A 20,133-nucleotide genomic window follows, 5' to 3' on the forward strand; every position below is an offset into this window, starting at 1 on the left:
CTAACACCACCATGCCCCAGGTGCCGCTCCTTCTCCTCTCCAGGAAGAAGAGCATCTCCTATGTTGGCTGCATCACCCAGATGTACATTTTCCTCTTCCTGGGGATAACCTAGTGCGTCCTCCATGCCTTGATAGCCAATGACTGGTACGTGGCCAACTGCCACCCACTGTGCTACACCCTTATCATGAGCCGGCTGATCTGTGTCAGGATGGCAATGGTCTCCTGGGCCTGCTACATTTCCTTTGCCACAACGCAGACCAGCTTCACCATAACTCTGCCCTATCGCAGCCAGGATAAGATTAAACCCAGCTTTTGTGAGGTGCTGGCCATTTTGAAGTGGACCACTGTGGACGCACATGGGTCAGTGAGGCGGTAGACTACTCCTGGCCCCGCTCTCCTTGATCTTGGTCTCTGATGCTTTCATCACAGTGGCTGTCTTGAGGATATGCCCGGCTGAAGAGAGGTTCAAGGCCTTCTCCAACTGCGCCTTACCCATCACCGCGGTGACACTCCTCTGTGGTCCTGCCATGTTTATGCTCCCCATCTCTGGCTACTCTCACCAGAAGTGGCGGAAGCTCCCTAGAAGTGGGGGGCCACTGGTGCTGGAACCATGGCCCCACCGCATATGCCGCCCCTTCCCCCGAGGACCCACACCCCTGCCGCCCCTTCTTCCTGAGCAGCTGCTTTGGCCCTGTCTATTCCCCTGAGGCCCCACCCTCACACCACCTCTTCTCCCCAAGACCTGGCCCTGCTCACTCCTCTCCACCCACTCCCATTGCTCACCCTTATGGCCAGTAAGAAGTGGAAGGGCATATCCCTCCCACATTTAAAAGTGATGGAGCCATGGCCCCCTGACTCCCCCTGTTCTGGCATGCCTGGCTGTCACAGAGTCATGTAAATCCATCTTTTGTTAATCTTAACCTAAATTGTTTTCATGCCCCCAACTCAGCGATGGAATTGAGCATTCCCTCGGGCCTGTTGCTGGACATAACTCTGCAAATGAATCCCTGCTTGGCTTTGAGATCCATGTAAGTTAGCTGTGATGGGGTGTCCACCCCATATAAAGGCCTGAGTGGGTTAATATGGGCCAGAATTAACCTTATATGTTGCACCTGGAGGTGAACCAGGGTTTGATAAGGACTAACTGCAGATGGAGCCCAGCTGGGGGGAGAAGCTGGGATAATATTGTAAAAACTAGGAAGTGAGGTTGCAGAAGGAGGTCTGCTATCATTCCCTAGAGGGAAAGGGAGTTGGCCAGGGACAAGGAAGAGATTCAAGAGGAGAGTAATTATGGGGTCCTACCCTAGATTAGAGAGTTTACAAGAGGCCTAGAGGGGGACGTAGCCATGGGGAACAGAGGAATCTCCCAGGTTAAACCAGAGATTGGCCAGGCAATAGAAAGGTAGGGTAGAAAGGACTCCAGGGAAATAGCAACAGTATGTGAGATTGAGCAGATCTGGATTGTTCATTTTAGGGTCCCTAGGTTGGAATCCAGAGTAGTGGGTGGGCCTGGGCTCTGCTACCACCTGCTGGAAAGTGGCACAGGACCTGGAGAGTTGGAATGGAAAACTGTCTGAGACAGTGTCTGCAAAGCTAGTAGGGTGGGACTTTGTTACCTCGGTAGGGGGAAACTTCACAGCGACCTGACCAGAGGGCTGAGTCACAAAGAGGGAGCACCCCAAGGCACACAGAAAGCACAGGGACACATCATGAGCAACCAATGAAAGGGGGTGCCAGATGGGGCGAGAGCTAATTCCCAGGCCCAGCCACAAGGAGGCACACCTGCAGTGCGTGAAAGCCCTTTACACTGACTGACAGAGAATGTTTCCTGTTTTGCAGTGCAATTGCAAAAGATAGCTGGGGTGTCAATTCCTCTCTCCAGCCCATTCATCCCCATGTCATTCTTGGCATATCAGATATAAAGTTGTGCAAGAAGATCTATAATTGCAGAATAAGCAGAATGAGTAACTGCTGGTAATAGCCATAGCTTTGACTCATCCCTTCCTGGCTAATTAAGGAGTTCCCACACGCCCTCTGAAAGCACATTCCATAGAGTTAGAACCCTTTTGTGTATCTGGACTAGTCTGATAATGGCCCCAGTATGGCCAAAAATATTAGCTTAGAATCTGAACTGTGTTGGGGAAACAAATTATAACTAGAACTGGTCAGAAGTGTCAAACAAATTTCTTCTATTGAAAAAATACGTTTGTTGAACATTTAAATTTTTCATTGGAAAAATATGTTTCTCTGAACATTTCTTTTTCAGGGAAAATTTTCAAAATAGAATGATGAAGTAGAAAATTATTTAATTTCAAATAGACTTTTTCACCAATGCTGAGATTTCAAGGATTTGAACTGAAACTGTCAGGATTTCTCCCTCCCCGACCTGCTTTTAGAAATGGCATGTCAGTGCTTGCACTTTCTTACACTGAATTTTTGGTATTTCCCCACCTGTTCTTTGCCTTTTTTCCCCTTCTGGTCTCTTTTCCAATGGAAAAACTGCGGGAAAGACTCTAAAGTGAGAGAAAGTAGGGAAAACCACAAATGTTAGGAAAGAAATGTTTTTTTTAAGTGTGAGAAAATGGGGGGGGGATACACATTTTTATTACCAGCTCAAAAAGTGTGAAAAAAAGAATTTTAAAATGTAAAATAAATTTTTAAAGTTTTCATCTTGACAAAGCTTTAAAAATGGCTTCACACTTTGTCATTTGGGGAAAAAAAGAAAGGCATGTAATACAGAGAATATTTTTAACCTATTTTCTTATTTGCCTTTTCTCTCTTTTAGAAAAGTTTTTTTTTAAAAAAAGCGGTAGAGCAAGAAAATAATGAAAATTAAAAAACTGAAAATCCAAAATCCAAATTGAAATGATCATGTGATTCAAAATGGGGAAATGTGAGACATTATTCAAAATTCACCATTTGTGACTGAACTCATATTACCTTACAAGAACAGAGAACTACAGATTAAATAAAATTTCAAATGTTTTGAAACCCAGGAAATACAGATTTTAATTTGTGCCTCTGAAACAAAGCACCCAGTGTGGCTAACTAGTGAAAGAACACATTGGGCCAGAGAAAGAAAACAAGCCAGAGAATGACTCCGTTGCCTAGTGGTTAAAGTGTTGACGTGGAAGACCCAGCATCCAGTCCCTCTGTGCCAACGATTTTTTTTTCCCCACAGGGGAACAGCTTCAGCAGGAGAGAGGATATGGGCTCATGAGGATATGGAGGGAAATGTGGAGTGGTTTCCAGGAAAGAATAGGAGGCTGCCAGATTCAGCAAGGTGTGGAGGAAGATAGATGGGACAGAGTCTACTACCACAATTCCTTTGTTCCCAAGTCCTATGTGTCTGGATGGAGCTGACTCAACTCAGAGTAACCCGCAGGCTATGAGCTTGTCACAGGAGGAGGTCCTATAAGACCATGTGATAGCCATCTCCCAGTTTCACTAGACACAGAGTCAGCAGTTCCTGCTAGGATATTCATCAGTCTGCCTATATAAAAGGTGGGTATAAAATAAGAGGGCAACTGGATGACTCCACCCACCATCTGAAATGGACAGGTTCTGTGAGTGAAACTTCTCTTTGAGCTTTTTCAGAGCGATGGGATACATTATTCTTTTGGGCACATCTTACTGTATCAATGGGCTTTCGTGTTTCACATCTTTCTCTCTTATCGTCTTTCTCTTTTTGTCTTTTTCTTCCTCACTTTCAGTTGAGCTTCTCCCAGAATCCTCTACTCCTCTTTAAGTGTAAATTTAGGAGGAAACAAACACCAGTGTGGTATTTGCGGTTGCACTTGGCCTCAGTGACACTGTGGGACGCAGGTATAGCTGCTCTGCACTTTCCATGGCTGTGGCTCGGTGATTAGATTCAGTTAAAACGTTAAGAGAGCAAATTATATGTTCACCAAGGGAAGAGACAACAGTGTTGTAAGTCAGTGCTGAACATATTTATTTTTATACAACAGAAAAGCCTTTGAGATTTTAAATACATTTACTCAAAAATCAAAGTACTGATGATGCTGTTGAAGTTCTTGTGGGGGTTCTAAGGAATTGTTCCCTTGAGTTACCATGGCAAGGGTGCTCCCAACTGCAAGCTGTTTTTCCTCACAGTATATGTTAGACTCCCTGTTTATTTCTTGTCCAATGTCCATTTGGAAATGTGGATGGAAGAGAAATGCAAATATTATTATTATTACGGTTATTTTTTTATTTGATTTATTATTTATTATACCTTGGCTGACTGTTTTCACCTGCAACTGTTACAGTTAAATTGTAGGGTGTATTTCACAGTCCTGAATTAATCTGCATTTAAAGCTCTAGAAAACATGACCTCTGAAGGAAGATTGGAAAAAAATGGGTTTGTTTAGTCTGGAGAAGAGGAGACTGAGAGGGGACATGACAGAACAGTTTTCAAGTACATAAAAGGCTGTTACAAGGAGGAGGGAGAAAAATTGTTCTTCTTAACTGGCAAGAAGCAATGGGCTAAATTGCGGCAAGGGAGGTTTAGGTTGGACATTAGGAAAAAGTTCCTAACTGTCAGGGTGGTTAAGCACTGGAATAAATTGCCTAGGGAGGTTGTGGAATCTCCATCAATGGAGATTTTTAAGAGCGGGTTAGACAAACACCTGTCAGGGGTGGTCTAGATAATACTTAGTCCTGCCTTGAGTGTGGGGGACGGGACTAGATGACCTCTCGAGGTCCCTTCCAGTCCTACACTTCTTTGATTTTATGATTGCTGTCATGTCCTTTTATTGTTGGAAGGGCTCCATGAATAGGACATGGTCTGTCCTTTCTTTGAAGATAGTTGAGTCAAAGCATGCTTCTGGAAAACTAAGTTAATTTTAATGCTGGTCAAAATATGTCATTTGAAGAATATTTTTTTAGGAAAATTTATCTTAGTTCTAAACAAAAAAGTTGATGGGAAATTTTTAATTTTCTTTTAAAAATACATTTTAATTAAAAACGGAGGATTAGATACATTCTGGTTTTCAGCAGCTGAAGCTGATTTGTAACATCTGAAACAAGTAAAGAAAAATGAATGTCTTGTGACCATTTCCAACTCGCATGAGCGTCCTTACACCTCTCCCACCAGGAAATCCCTGCGGTTCCATGACTGAGGTCAGCTGGGGAAGGAGACCTAGGAGGGAGGATGTAGTGAGTTCCCTCTCTCTGCGCCTGATAGAAGGTTTAAGGGACTAAGAAGCAAACAGGACACCTCTAAGGTAATCCTGATGCTTGAGTGGCTGTCAGGAGCCATTGAGGGATGACAGCCTTCCTGCAAAACCCTGGGAAGGTGGGGAGAATTGAGCCAGGTATAGACTGTAGGGTGGAGTGAAGCAGAGGAGACTGAGGACAGATGTGCATGGTAGCTGGGTCCCGCCTGCAAAGGAGAGGGGTAGCCAGCTGAGGCCAAAGATGTAGTTATTTCTATGTTTCTGTTGGACTTGTTAAATCAGCAGTTCTCAGATGGGGGTCCATAGCCCCGTTTGGGGCCACAAGCAGGTTTCAGGGGTCTGTCAAGCAGGACTGGTATTAGATTCACTGCGGCCCAGGGTAGAAAGCTGAAGGCCAAGTCCCGCCACTCAGGCCCAAAACCCAAGCTCAGACGAAAGTCGAAGTCCAAGTAACTTAGCTATGCAGGGCACCTGTGGCATTGGGCCCTGGGCAATTGCCCTGCTTGCTACCCCCTAACACTGACCCTGCCTTTTATATGCAGGAAAACAGTTGTTGTGGCATAGATGGGTCGTGGTGTTTTTATAGCCTGTCAGGGGGCCTCAGAAAGAAAAAAGGTTGAGGAGCCTTGTGTTAAAGGGTGCCGTGGTCCTGGATGGGGTCAGACATTTGAAGGTGTTGTGGACGGAAGGTCAGGCCACTCCTACAGACAAAATAGGCCAAAGGAGACAGGAGGAAAACTGAAGCATAGTTGCCTCAATGTCTCATACGGCCACAACTGAGCGTGGTGCACTGGTGCCAGAAACAGGAGGGCCAGGAGTCCATGCCCCCCCCTCCACATACACACATTTTAACAAAAGAAACATTATGCACTGTGGGAATAACATGATTATGCTGCTAAAGGTCAAGATGCACTATCCCCTTCAGTGTCACTGCAAATAAACAGGCGTGGTGGCAATCCTCCAGCCCATGTTTCAGCCTATCACATCGGAAGATATGGATAATTGCAGAGTAAGGAGAACATAATAATTGTCAAGAGTATCGATGGCTTTAACCCAGTCCTTCCTGGTTTTGCTTTTTGCTAACAGTTTCAACACTGTAATTAAAAACACATTACATGGGTGTTTATGGCTGTGGTGACCCTGTACCATTTTTGGTTTCATGGGATAGTTATTTAGAACATAAAAACATAAGAACAGCCATACTGGGTCAGACCAATGTTCCATCTAGCCCAGTATCTTTTTTTCCGACAGTGGCCAATGCCAGGTGCCCCAGAAGGAATGAACATAACAAGTAATCATCTAATGATCCGTTCCCTGTTGCTCATTACCAGCTTCTGGCAAACAGAGGCTAAGGACACCATCCCTGCCCATCCTGGCTAATAGCCATTAATGGACTTAACCTCCATGAATTTATCTAGTTCTTTTTTGAACCCCATTATAGTCTTGGCCTTCACAACATCCTCTGGCAAAGAGTTCCACAGGTTGACTGTGAGTTGTATGAAGAAATACTTCCTTTTGTTTCTTTTAAACCTGCTGTCCATTAATTTCACTTGGTGACCCCTAGTTCTTGTGTTATGAGAAGGAGTAACAGGATTTGTGGCAGGATGTAGCCCTGTATCCACACCCTCCATATTATTTTGGTAATAATCTTTGTACCAAATATGTCTTTTAAGGTATCAATTGAAAACTCATAATTTGATGATTAATATTGTCCTGATAACTTACGTGTGGCAACATTGTCATGCAGTTATAAGATTCCACCCTATGGTGTTTTTAACTCATGTCCCAGACTGAGGTTGGCAAACAGCTCTGTCTCAAACAGAGGATTGTGTGCTCTGCTTAATTTGCATTGAAGCAGTGAACAGAGTCATCAAGCAGGAAAGGGAGATAAAGGAAGCTCAAAAAGGTGAGAAAAAAGCAGCAGAGTCACCAATGCTGTGAAATGTGGGACATCCATGCCTTTGTCACCTTCAGTTTAGACCAGTCAAAAACTGATACGAGTGGAAAATGTGGGTGCTCACTAGGAAGGAGCTTTCCATTGAGAACATCATAATAATCTTGCTTTGAAAACTGCGCTGACAGTCTGTGAACTTTCAGACAGAGTTCCGAGTGTTGATTTGATTTTAAAGCTGTAAGGGGTTAGGGGACTGGTGACCTCATGCACCACATATTTCTTTGTGTGATCCTTCCGTAACTGCACTCCACAGGACACAGAGCTCCTTCATGGTCATCGAGAGGGGGAATCACAGCTTTCCATTTTGAAAAACAAAAAACTTATCTTGAATTGTGGAAAGCAAAAGCAGAACTGAGGGGTTTTTTTTAATGGCATAAGGCAGAGACTCTGGTTAGGTTCCTTAATTCACCTCATGAAGTTAAATCTTGAAGACCTTGTTCAGTCACATTGTCCACCATGGATGAATTTCTCCTGCACCCATTCCCTCAGATCATGGCTAGCCCCCAAAATCATCACATCCCTGTGGTATGCACAGATCTAAGTGAATCTGTGGGACCCAGGACCCTCAATGGTATACTGGGTGGTGGGCCATGTGTGGTACCAGCCACTGACAGAAAACAGGATACTTGGCTAGAGGAACTATAGGTCTGACCCAGTATGGCCTTTCTTATATTTTCCAGTTTATAAGAATGCATGAACTGTGAGAGGATTTGAGAACTGACTTCCCTTCTCTAGGTTTATACGCTGATTGTATTGGATTGTAATAACATTCCTGGTTTGTTAATATAACAGAGCTCTGCATTTGAGGTTGTTAGCCTCTTCCTAGAGATGAGGAGTAGCATGTTAGTGATGTTACTGAGCTACATGGTCTCAGAGAATGAGTTTGCTTCAACATGGGTGTTTTCTTTCCATCTCTGTTTCTAGTATTTCTTCAGCTCTTCCTCCTTGTAGCAGTCCTGAGCTCGGAGGGTATCCCTCGCAAACTGAAGGAGTGGGAAAAATGCTTTATTGACTCTGACTATGAAGAACTGGTGGATATTGCCAAAAATGGGTTGGAAAAAGCATGTTGTTCAAAGAAGGTGGTGATTGTCGGGGCAGGAATCAGTGGACTCACTGCTGCCAAACTGCTGAAAGATGCTGGTTGCAAGGTAATTATAATGACCAAGAGGAGTCAGAGACAGGCCAGGGAGGCAGTGCTCCTCTAAAATAGTCGTATCATTCCTTATTGATAGCGTAAACAATGCTGAAGAACAAAACGATGTGAACTGAAGTAAACTGGGTGACTTGCGAAGGAAAGAGAGAGAAAAATCTTTTATTTTGATTTCCAGACAACATGTTCATTGCCTTGAAGTTAAGGTTATTAGCGAAATAATAGCATAGCTGTATGAAAAATAACGCTGCAGCTAAAAAAACCCTAATCCGTACCTTTTATGGAAATGGTGATTAGTTAAGTAAATGTTCTAAAAGATTCAAATGCCCTAACAGTTCGCATATTTCTGACAAAATTCTCTACCTGTGAAACCTGATATTAACTATCTCATAACAACTTTAACTTTCACTCTTATTTGTTTGTTTGTTTGTTTGTTTGTTTTTTTGCTTTGTTTTGTTTTTCCATAGAAAGAGCTACTGTCTTGGGCCATGGGAAGGGCCCAAATCCATTATCCCTATAGATTGCCTAAACATCCTCTACTCCCCCCTCTCAAAACCACCCAAGAACTACAGCCCCTGAGTCTGGAAAAGTCAACAGAGATAGCTTGTGTATTTATATTTGAAGTGCTTAGTTGATGTTGTTGGTTTAAAACCTCCCTCACTGAAAATCTGGCATTAATAATGAATGGAAAAATCACTATTACTGTGAAAACTTCCATACTGGAATGTGTTCCTTGAGTACCAAATGCAGGAATACAGCCTGATTCTGGAAGCATGGTTGAGCACATGCTTAACTTTAAGCCTATGCTTAAGTCCTATGAAGTTGAAATTCAAGTTGAGCATATGTGTACCTGCTTTTCTGAATCAAGGCCTGTATGCTTACATATCATCTGAAATTACTTTGATAAAACATTAATGTTCTTTCTTTGATGGCCTTTTACAAATGAAAGGATGTGGGATAAATCAAGCCCTACCTACAGCCACTAGGTACCAGCAAAGGATTGAAAATCATGACCTGTGTTTTGCCCCTAGGTCCTGATTCTGGAAGCCAGTAACCGCGTGGGAGGACGTATCTTGACCTATCGAGAAAAAGATTGGTATGCGGAGCTGGGAGCCATGCGTTTGCCAAGAGACCATAGGTAATACACAGTTGCCCTTCTCACCCACCAGCCTTGTTCAGAACAGTGGAAGCCCTATTTTAAAGACCTGTATGATAATTCCAAGAAAAAAAATCTTTGAAGGCTCAAATCTGAGTAGGTTAAAATCTCCCCTTGTGTGGACTAATTGCATTGCATCAGATAGTCAGTCTGTGTGCATGGACTAAAATCTCTATGGAGCTGTAACTCTTCCTGCATAGATGGGATGGGACTGGGTGGGCGGAAGTGCAGAGTGGGTTGAGTTATGACAATCTACTTCACCAGCCAAAATGCCAAGTGGCATTTTTTCAAAAGTAAATTGTTTAGTGCATTTTTTTGTTTCAGTTTTAGCAAAATGTTTCATGACACATTTAACTACAATTTTTATTATGAACATATTTATCATCATTATTGAACTAGTTATCCACATTTTTCATCTACTGCAAAACAGGGTTGAATGTGGATTTGGAAAAATATAGATCTGGGGTCATATGACACACAAATAATGTCATTTACCTAGGTAGGACGGGGCCATTCATGCTCGGGACCATATATGAACATAGAAAATTCTTTCTCATTTTGGAATTTTTCTCTTTTTACTCCTTCTCATTTCTTTAGGGTTGTGCGTGAATTTATTACCAAATTCAAACTTAAACTGAACCCATTCTATAATACTAATGACAATGCCTGGTATTTGGCTAACAACATCAGGGCAAGATCTGGAGATGTTGACCGAAACCCTGATATCTTGCAATACCCTCTGCTTCCCACAGAGAGAGGGAAATCTGCCAGTGAACTTTATGACCAGACACTGGATACGGTATGTGTGTTGTGGAATGGACTTTTGTACTGTAGGTCTTCACTTCAAAGTTAGATTTTGGTCCTAAACCCCGTCTCATCCACACACAAAACCATCTCGCTCAACTTAAGCGGTCCTTTCAACCCAGGCTAGCTGGCATTGCTTCAGGGCACAGGTGCTGGCTTCCTCCTTTCCCTGGGGGTGCTCAAACCCAGATCAACCCCACACCCTGCCCCCACTGCACCCCTTCCCCCCTTCTCCCATGCTCCCACCACAGCCCCACCCCTGCTCCACCACAGGCCCCACCCCCACTACACCCTTTTCCACCAAGGCCCCACCCCCATCCCACCTCTTCCTGCCCCCACTCCGCCTCTGCCCCGCCTCTTCTGCACCTCTTCCCACCCAGTTCTGGCCCCTCTCCCAAGCGCACCCTCTCCCCCAGTGCCTCCTGCACACCATGGAACGGCTGACCACAGCAGGCCAGAGGCACTGGGAGGGAGGGGGAGGAGTTGATCAGCTGGACCCACCAGCGGGCCGGAGGTGCTGGGGTGTAGGGGGTGGCAGCTGACTGCCGGTGGGTGCTAAGCACCCGCTATTTTTTTTCCGTGGATGCTCCAGCCCTGGATAAGGTATGCTCCAGCCCTGGAGCACCCACGGAGTCAGTACCTATGGCTGAGGGTATGAGTTAGAGTTAAGGGTCTGTGTTCACTTGAGCTAAAAGGCAATTCAGTGTGTGCAGTGAAAATGCAAGCTAAAACCCTTGAGTTCTGATAGTCCTCCAATGCCTTCCCACAATCCCCACCCTCGGGTGCCCAGAAATACAAAGAAGTTCTGGGAAAGAATCATAGAGTGGCTCAGCTTACTACGGCACAGAGAACCATGGAAAATGGCCCCAGAAGTCCTAGCAGTATACACATGGGTGAATGCGTCACCAGAGAGGGTGCAGTATCTCAACTGAGAGGAACAGACCCCTATTCAAATCCCCACTGCTGACCAGACAGAGGGAAGACTTGCACAAGAGGTTTCCCACATGCTTGGTGAGTACCCAAACCCCTGGGAAAAGCTATGAGGCTGGTGCTATTTCAAGACACGCCTTAGGCTCCTGACTCTAGGAGAGGCTTCACAGTTGAGATCCCCAAGCAGAAATAGGCGTTGAACGCCCTGGGAGGGGTAGGGATTAGGACACACCCCTCTCTTTGGCATCTCTCGTTGGCCAGTTTAGCTAGCTCAGCCTGCTGCCTTTTGTGGATCCCATTCTTAGGTGCCTAACCTTTCTTCCACCCTTCATTGTGTAGGGAGCCTGAGAATGTGACTGTGTGAATCCCAGTGATTTTCTAGACACCTAAAAGTTAGGTGTTGAGACATGTAGCACTGCAATGTCTATATCCATTTGTGAATCTAGCCTCTTGCGATATTTCCAAAAGATCAGTGTGATTTCAATAGGATTAAAAACACTTAGGTGCTTTTGAAAATGCCAGTAGATGCCTATCTGCCTCTTTAAACAATGAAATACATTTGAAAATCTGGTTCTCTTTTTACCTTTAGGCTCTGTCTACCGGATGGATCTTACAGCGGCACAGCGCAGCTGTGCCGCTGTAAGGTCTCCTGTGTAGCTGCTCTACGCTGGCAGGAGAGAGCTCTCCTACTGGCATAATTAAACCACCCCCAATGAGCTCTCCCACCCACATAGCGCTGTCCACACCAGTGCTTTTGTTGGTGAAACTTTTATCGGTCAGGAGGGGTGTTTTTTCAGACCCCTGATGGACAAAAGGTTGACCAACAAAAGTGCTACTGTAGACATTGCCTTAAACTATTTATTTTATTGTTCAAAAAGTCTGAGCAAAAGCAGTTGAGACAGCTGGAAAACTGCAGGAAAGGAAAACAAAAATTACCCCTCCTTATCCCCATTCATAGGCACTGACTCAGTGGGTGCTCCAGGGCTGGAGCACCCAAGTTAAAAAATTAGCGGGTGCTTAGCACAGCGCCAGCAGCCAGCTCCCCCCTCCCCCAGTGCCTCCTGCCCACCGGTGGCGCCGCTGATCAACTCCTCCCACTCCCTCCCATCGCCTCCCACCTGCCTTGAACAATTGTTCTGCGGCATACAGGAGGCTCCTGGAGGGAGGGGGAGAAGTGGTGATGGGGCGCACTCAGGGGAGGGGGCAGAAAGAGGTGGGGCAGGGGTGGGAAGAGGCGGGGCAGTGGTGGGGGCTTGGGGGAAGGGGCGGAGTGGGGGTGAGGCCTGGGGTGGGGGGGGTGTCGAGCGCCCACCAGCTAGAGGAGAAGTCCGTGCCTATGTCCCCATTAAAAAGATCTTGTTAACAGCTCTTCCACCTGAGCAGTCATTTCATGTCCTGCCTCCATGGACATATGCAGTAGGATATCACCTGTAAGTATGTGATCGCAAACAGGGAAAATAACCAATCTGCAAAGGTAGAGCTGTGATTGTGAGACTAGCAACTGTTTGCCTTGTTGCTCCCCAGGTGACAACAGACTGCAGCGCTCTGAAAGAGAAATATGACTCCTTTTCCATCAAGGTAATTGAATATGGCATTCCAGTATCCTGTGCCTGATTTCCTAAAGCTTTCCTCACACCAGCTAATGCAACACCTTGTGGGATAGATTGTGCCATGTTCACACATTCCATGGTAGGAGGTATTACATCTGAATCCTCCTACACCTCCTGGCTATGCGGAGGAAACACGCTTGCCTCATGGGGCCTTGCATACTTTCCCCTGTGGTCCTCCGGGTTCTGCATTGCGGAATGGGGAGGGCAGGGCCATGGACCCATATCTTCTTTGCCTGCATATCTTCTTTGCCTACATTGGTCAGTAGAAAGCAAACGGTCTCTGTGCTCCCATCGGCCCTGTGTTTGTGTAGTGAAGACAGGACCCTCCTCCATACCTATGTAACCGACGTGGCATCTCTTCTTCTCACCCTGGGTCTCTGAGTGGCATCCAGCTATGTGTCCTCATCCATGGTTATTTCAATGAGGCACCCTTCCTCTGTGTACCTGCCCATCATTATTTTTACTCCATACGAAAGTGGCTCTCAACCTTTCCAGACAACTGTACCCCTTTCAGGAGTCTGATTTTCGTGCATACCCCAAGTTTCAGCTCACTTAAAAACCACTTGCTTACAAAATCAGACCTAAAAATACAAAAGTATCACAGCACATTATTACAGAAAATTGCTGACTTTCTCAATTTTACCATATGATTATAAAATGAATCGATTGGAATATAAATATTATACTTACATGGCAGTGTGTAGTATATAGAGCAGTATAAAGAAGTCATTGTCTGTCTGAAATTTTAGTTTGCACTGACTTCACTAGTGCTTTTTATGTAGCCTGTTGTAAAACTAGGCAAATATCTACATGAGTTGATGTACCCCCTTGGAGATCTCTGTGTTCCCGTAGGGATACGTGTACCCCTGGTTGAGAACCACTGCTGTAGGAAGTGTGACCTGGACCATGGCTGTTTAATCAAAGGCAATAAAATCTTGCTATGGACACTCTGAATGAAATCCTGCCCGCACTGAAATCAATGACAAAGGTCCCGTTGATTTCACTGGGGTCAGGATTTCACCCGGTGAATCAAAAGGGATGGGGGATTGTGTCCTGAATGGGATCATCCACCTTACTCCAGTGATTAGTTATGAGGAAGCTGACAAATCACACAGGAGGGTAGTTGATGTTTGGGATGGTATTCCAGTCACCTGGGCCTCTAAGGCCTTGTCTACACTAACACTGGAAGTTGATCTAAGTTACGCTAGTTAAGTTCTGTAACTCAAGTTGACGTAAATGACATTGACTACTATTGGGTCTGTGCCGTGCTATGTTGACAGGAGACACTCTCCCATCAACATAGCTTCCGCCTCTCGTTGAGGTGGGGTACTGAAGTTGACAGAAGAGCGCTCTCCCGTCGACTTATCGCATCTTCACCAGGCCCGCTAAATCGACACCGCTGCATCAATGGCAGCAGCACCGATTTAGCGTGGTAGTGAAGACAAGGCCTAAGTCACTTTGTTTCTCCCTGCCTCCAGCTTGAGGAAGTCTTTGTTGTGGTAGCTGAGTGGCAGCTCCCTGACACCACCAGCCTTTCAGTCACACAAGCTCTCTCCTCTGGGCCGTGCCAGTCGTAGCTTTGCCTTGCGGGTGGTTAACAGTATGTGAACCCCAATCCCCGAGACTCATTCCCCTGTGATATCCAGTCCCAGCTGCAGGCTACTCACAGAAATCCCAGCTCCCCCGCAGTGTACCTCAGTTTACCAGTTTTACTTTAAACCACCACTCCTGTAAACCACATAGCCCTGGTGAGCACTTATAATAGAATGAAAGAAGGTTTGTTTGAGAAAGAATGAGTATTTAACTAGAATTGAGAGAAAGTGATAGAAGCAAATGGCTAGAATGTAAAAGCATAAAACACAAAGCTGGGTGTACCCTTCTCAATAGTTACTTTTCCAATACACTAAAGTAGGCTTCCCCTGCAAAGCTCAGTCTGTTGCAAAGTTGGCTGGGTTCACCAGAACCAGCATCAAAATGTTCATGAAAGGCCCCTGCTCCTTAAGGCAGTGGTCCCCAAACTTTTTATGTCATGCTCCCCCTTACCCATAATGTAATCTGTCTGCACCCCTTCGGGGGCCGGAGACTGGCAGCTGGGGATCAGGGCCAGAGCTGTGACTGGGGTTGGGGCCAGGAGCAGAGCCACTGCCAGACCTGGAACCGTGGTTGGGAGCTGAGCTGGAGCCGAGAGCCGGAAGCCGGGCTATGGTCAGTGACTGAGGCCAGGGCTGGGCCATGGTTGGTGGCCGGAAGCCAAAGCCAGGGCCTCAGCTGGGGTTGGGGTTGGGCTGGAGCAGAGATGGGGGCAGAGTGGGGCTGGGTGGTGCTCCTTCCCTGCCCCCAATGGGGGCTGGCCTGGGCCCCATCAAGCCCCCCGAATGTTCCTCCATGCCCCGCTAGGGGGGGCATGCCCCACAGTTTGGGGACCACTGCCTTAAGGGGTTTTCTCAGTGAATGAATCCAGAATGCCTTCCCTGACACTCCGTTTATACTGAAACCATCTTTTGCCTTGATTCATAGCCAGGGCTATCTCCTGCCAGTTATAATGGTCTTTTTTGATAATTTGTTCTAGGATGTGGCCAGGGTAGTGAAAAGAACCTTGCATTACCTACTGGCTGACTGAGGGAGGGGAACAAGTCCCTCTGGTTTGAATGAGTTGTCACCTAGACACAGTACCCCGGTGACTAATTTTTACCCCAAGTCCATCAAGCATACTTTCAGTATAAATACTTTATTCCTTAAATATTACCCATACATACATCTTGCCACGATTATGAATCTTGACAAGTTGTGAGCTTTCTGGAGATACCTTACATGTTACTCTTCATAGATAAATAGCTTGTAAGATGTGTTTGGTATAGTCAGTTTGTCAGGTCTGAGCTGAGAGATGTTTGCAAAGAACAGGGGACTGTTTGCCAAGGGGTCTCTGTATCTCTATGGGTGTGACCTTTGGCTAACCCTTACGGGTACTGATTAAGTCCTATGTTCATCTCTTCAGCTGTCATGGTTCAATGTGGATATGATATGCATGCACTTTCTGCCCTTCCTCTCTTCCCCAACCAGGAATATTTGATTAAAGAAGGAAAGTTAAGTAGAGGAGCCATTGACATGATTGGTGACTTGCTGAATATAGATGGTAGTTTCCACATGTCCTTTCTGTACTCGGTCATGGACGATATTGCATTCAAAGAAGGGTAAGAAGAAGAGTATCTTTAATTACTTGCTTTATATGGAGACGAACATGTATCTATGGTAGGATCTGTCTATCTATCCATCCATCTTCTGATATAATGAGGTTGATAAGAAGATAGATGTATCTCATCCATCTATCCGTGCGGCCAGTTGCCTTCTTTCAAGTAGGCACTGATGGTCTGAACTGTCACAGAGGGCAGGTGTTCATTACTATGTTTCTCTAGCCATACAAGTCAGGGAACACTTTCACAAGGGATGAGATGGACATTACTGAAAACGTCTAATGGGGAGCGTTCCTATGGAATTCACTAATTAACTTCTGACTGAGGGTACCTGTAATAGTGATATCAGAGCATCACCCTGTTGTATCGAGGGAACCCTTTGGTCAAATGATCCCGAATTGGGATTACTAACCCTACCCCGTCCCCAGGAGGCACACCTAATTCTAAGGCAATCTCAGTAATCATGCAGAATTTAGATCATGTCGAAGAGTGAAGCTTTAAACAGAAAGCTGGTCTTAACCTTAACTACCGCAGACCTGGTAGTTGCCTGTAATAAAAGAAGCCAGAATTGAAGTAGTCACTGGGGGAGGAGGGGACGGAAGGGGTAAATTATATCTTCAGCTAAGCAGCTCCTTACAGATCCGCTTATTATTTTTGTGATATTCACTCAGAGAACTGTTAACAGAAGCTGTAATTCTTCTACCATCATCTCCTCCCTCCCCGCCCCCCGCCCCGCTGCCTTTCTTTCAGTTTTGATGAGATCACGGGGGGATTCGATCAGCTTCCAGAGGCTTTCTACAAGACTATGCATTGGGATATTCTATTTCAGTCCGCAGTGGTGAAGATACTACACAACAATGAAAAAGTTAGAGTGTTTTATCGCAGGCCACGCTCATCGCTTCCCTCCTCAGTGACGGCTGACTATGTCCTTGTCACAACCACCGCAAAAGCCGCACGACTCATTAAATTTTCTCCACCTCTTTCCTCCAACAAGACCCATGCCCTGCGCTCCCTCCACTACTCAAAGGACGTGAAGATTTTTTTGGTCTGCAGGGAAAAGTTTTGGGAAAAGGATGGAATCTATAATGGGAGGTCAATCACTGATCGCCCCTCCAGATTCATCTACTACCCCAACCACAATTTCTCCAGTGGGGTGGGGGTGATCCTGGCTTCCTACACTTGGGATGATGATGCTGAATTCTTCGTTCCCCTCAGTGATGAAAAGTGTGTTGATGTGGTGCTGGAGGACCTGGCAGAAATCCACCAAATGCCCAAGAATTATATCCAGAACGTCTGTGATAAACATGTGATCAAGAAATGGGGCCTGGACAAATATTCGATGGGAGCATATGTTTCATTCACCCCGTACCAGTTTGTCGACTACTCCAAAGCTTTGTTTCAGAATGAAGGGAGGGTCTATTTTGCAGGAGAATACACCGCTCATCCTCACGCCTGGATCGAAACGGCTATGAAAGCTGCTGTGAGAGCAGCCAGAAACATCCATGGTGATATCAGTGCATCACCTAGGTGGCAACAGAAAGATCTGAGGGAAAATGAACTGTAATGGATTTATGAATGTTTGGTGAAGGTACAAACACATGGGCATTGCGCTGCTAATCATCGAGTGTCCTTATTGTTGTGGTTGTGCTGGTGGTAGCACCTAGGTGTCCGGCTGTGAGAGTCACTCCAAAAACACAGAACAAAAAAGAGAGTGCCTGCCTATGATGGGGTGTGCAAACTCCACCCTGGGCAACAAGGAGCTAAAAGGATGATTTGGGGCTCAGCCAGCCCCGCCCTGCCACACTTGCAGCAAATGTTCCATCTGCTGGAGGCATTACAAGGCAAGGAATTAGCTCATTTGGGTGGCAGGACTGGAGGTGAGCAGACATCTGTAGCCCACATCTCCAGCAGCACAGAGCAGAGGGAAGCCTAAGACTCTGACACAGCTGCCCAAAGCACGCCCCCATCGCCCCCCTCCCCCCAGAGGGTAGGGAGGACCCGCCCCAGAGACAACCAGAGAGGGAAGTATCCTGTGGACCTTGCACTTTGGTAACCCCCTTTACTTATTGTGGTTTGGGTTTCCCCACCAGGGGAAGGTGTTGAACTAAGCTGACCCTGGGAGAGAGGGAATGAGAGGAAGAGGACAGCCTTAAGCAGCCTTGGTTGCCAGGCTGCTGGTATCTTAAATGGCCCTAGGTCAGAGTTGACTGGCCCAGGCTCCCCTCCCCAAAACCCCCTTGGCAGTCTGGGGTTGTGACTATGACCAGTAGGCCACGCTCCCCAACCAGACTCTGAATGAGGACCGTTACACTACCCCGCAGAGCTTACAATCTAATTATAAGACAAGCTTGATACAGACAGATGGGGGTGGGGGGAGGGAGCACAATGATACAATGAAACAGTCCGGCCCTAGATTGTTACTTTAGGTGAAGCCCCGATGGGGCAGTGCAGAAACTGTCTAAACCAACAGCAGACTGCTATGCTCAGTCGCTCTGTGACCTCAGACTCTTCTGGCTGCTTCCCCAGTCTATTAACATTATCTTCGGCCTATCCACACCAGGACACTCAGGGAAGTTAAAACCAAGGTACTGCAGGTATGATGTTAAAGCCCATTAATATGCATTAAACAGCTGTGTGGACACTCTCATTCAGAAATAAAGTAGCGTTAGTTCACTGTAGCTTAATCTGCTTTTGTTTTAACATATTCTGGAAGGCTACTAGGTATCATTGAGCAACCTTTATTTTGCATTAACAGAGTTTTAGGGCATTTAATATCAGTCCAGGTTCTATATATATGGTAAATATAGAGAAAAATCAAGAAAGTTCAATAGCGATATGCTCAAAGAATGTGGGACAGCCCCATTTTATAAATCTAATTAAATTCATTAATAAATGTTAATACCTAGCTCTGATGATGTGGTTTTCATTCATATATCTCAAAGTTGGTAAGTATTATTAACCACATGTTACAGATGGGGATGCTGAGTTACTGGGATGTGATGTGAGAGAGCCAGGAATAGAATCTTCTTCCTCTCTCTCTCTACTTCCAAATAATTTAATTTAACTTTCTTTCAAAAGTCCTGCTTTCCATTCTCTGAGTCCTGTACTAATTGCTTTCTATGCTCCTGTTTCTGACTCACCTCTGAAATAGGTATAGCCTATTATTCTTCTAAGGATGTTCTCCCCTTTTCCCTGCATACTGAGGTCTACATTTTTCCCTCATTCAACTGACAACTTGCATGACATTGATCAGATACCATTTGTCATAAAAATAAAGGGAAGGGTAACCACCTTTCTGTATACAGTGCTATAAAATCCCTCCAGGCCAGAGGCGAAACCCTTTCACCTGTAAAGGGTTAAGAAGCTAAGATAACCTGGTTGGCACCTGACCAAAATGACCAATGAGGAGACAAGACACTTTCAAAGCTGCAGGGCGGGGGACAAAGGGTCTGTCTGTCTGGGTGATGCTTTTGCTGGGAACAGATCAGGAATGCAGACTCAGAACTTCTGTAAAGTCAGTAAGTAATCTAGCTAGAAATGTGTTAGATTTCCTTTTGTTTAATGGCTGGTAAAATACGCTGTACTGAATGGAATGTATATTCCTGTTTTTGTGTCTTTTTGTAACTTAAGGTTTTGCCTGGAGGGATTCTCTATGTTTTGAATCTGATTACCCTCTAAGGTATTTACCATCCTGATTTTATAGAGGTGTTTCTCTTACCTTTTCTTTAATTAAAATTCTCCTTTTAAGAACCTGATTGATTTTTCATTGTTCTTAAGGTCCAAGGGTTTGCGTCTGTGTTCACCTGTACCAATTGGTGAGGATTTTTATCAAGCCTTCCCCAGGAAAGGGAGTGTAGGGCTTGGGGGGATATTTTGGGGGAAGACATCTCCAAGTGGGCTCTTTCCCTGTTCTTTGTTTAACACGCTTTGTGGTGGCAGCATACGTTTCAAGGACAAGGCAAAGTTTGTACCTTGGAGAAGTTTTTAACCTAAACTGGTAAAAATAAGCTTAGGGGGTCTTTCACGCAGGTCCCCACATCTCTACCCTAGAGTTCAGAGTGGGGAAGGAACCTTGACACCATTCATGACATTAAAGAACTGGAATACGCTTGAACTAATTAAGCCGGCTGAAATTCATTACCAGCTATCTGGGTGCCCCC

General features: G+C 45.4%; 1 protein-coding gene across 1 annotated transcript; it reads left to right on the forward strand.

Moving 5' to 3' along the window:
- Nucleotides 1–209: 209 nt before the first annotated feature.
- Nucleotides 210–17,537, forward strand: LOC102945232 (L-amino-acid oxidase). The gene is made up of 7 exons (XM_043528515.1): nucleotides 210–315; nucleotides 8,057–8,280; nucleotides 9,314–9,420; nucleotides 10,036–10,237; nucleotides 12,697–12,750; nucleotides 15,843–15,973; nucleotides 16,724–17,537. Exons 1-7 carry the CDS (start codon nucleotides 210–212, stop codon nucleotides 17,535–17,537), a joined length of 1,638 nt encoding a protein of 545 aa, XP_043384450.1.
- The last annotated feature ends 2,596 nt before the right edge of the window (nucleotides 17,538–20,133 follow it).

Source organism: Chelonia mydas, chromosome 14 (genome assembly GCF_015237465.2).
Source record: "Chelonia mydas isolate rCheMyd1 chromosome 14, rCheMyd1.pri.v2, whole genome shotgun sequence".
In the NCBI taxonomy this organism is placed as follows: Eukaryota; Metazoa; Chordata; order Testudines; family Cheloniidae; genus Chelonia; species Chelonia mydas.

Coding starts and splice junctions, on each gene's coding strand:
- LOC102945232 (XM_043528515.1), top strand. CDS start 210: ATGGCAATGGTCTCCTGGGCCTGCTACATTTCCTTTGCCACAACGCAG. Junction 8,281..9,313: donor TGAAAGATGCTGGTTGCAAG/GTAATTATAATG, acceptor TTTTGCCCCTAG/GTCCTGATTCTGGAAGCCAG. Junction 9,421..10,035: donor CGTTTGCCAAGAGACCATAG/GTAATACACAGT, acceptor TCATTTCTTTAG/GGTTGTGCGTGAATTTATTA.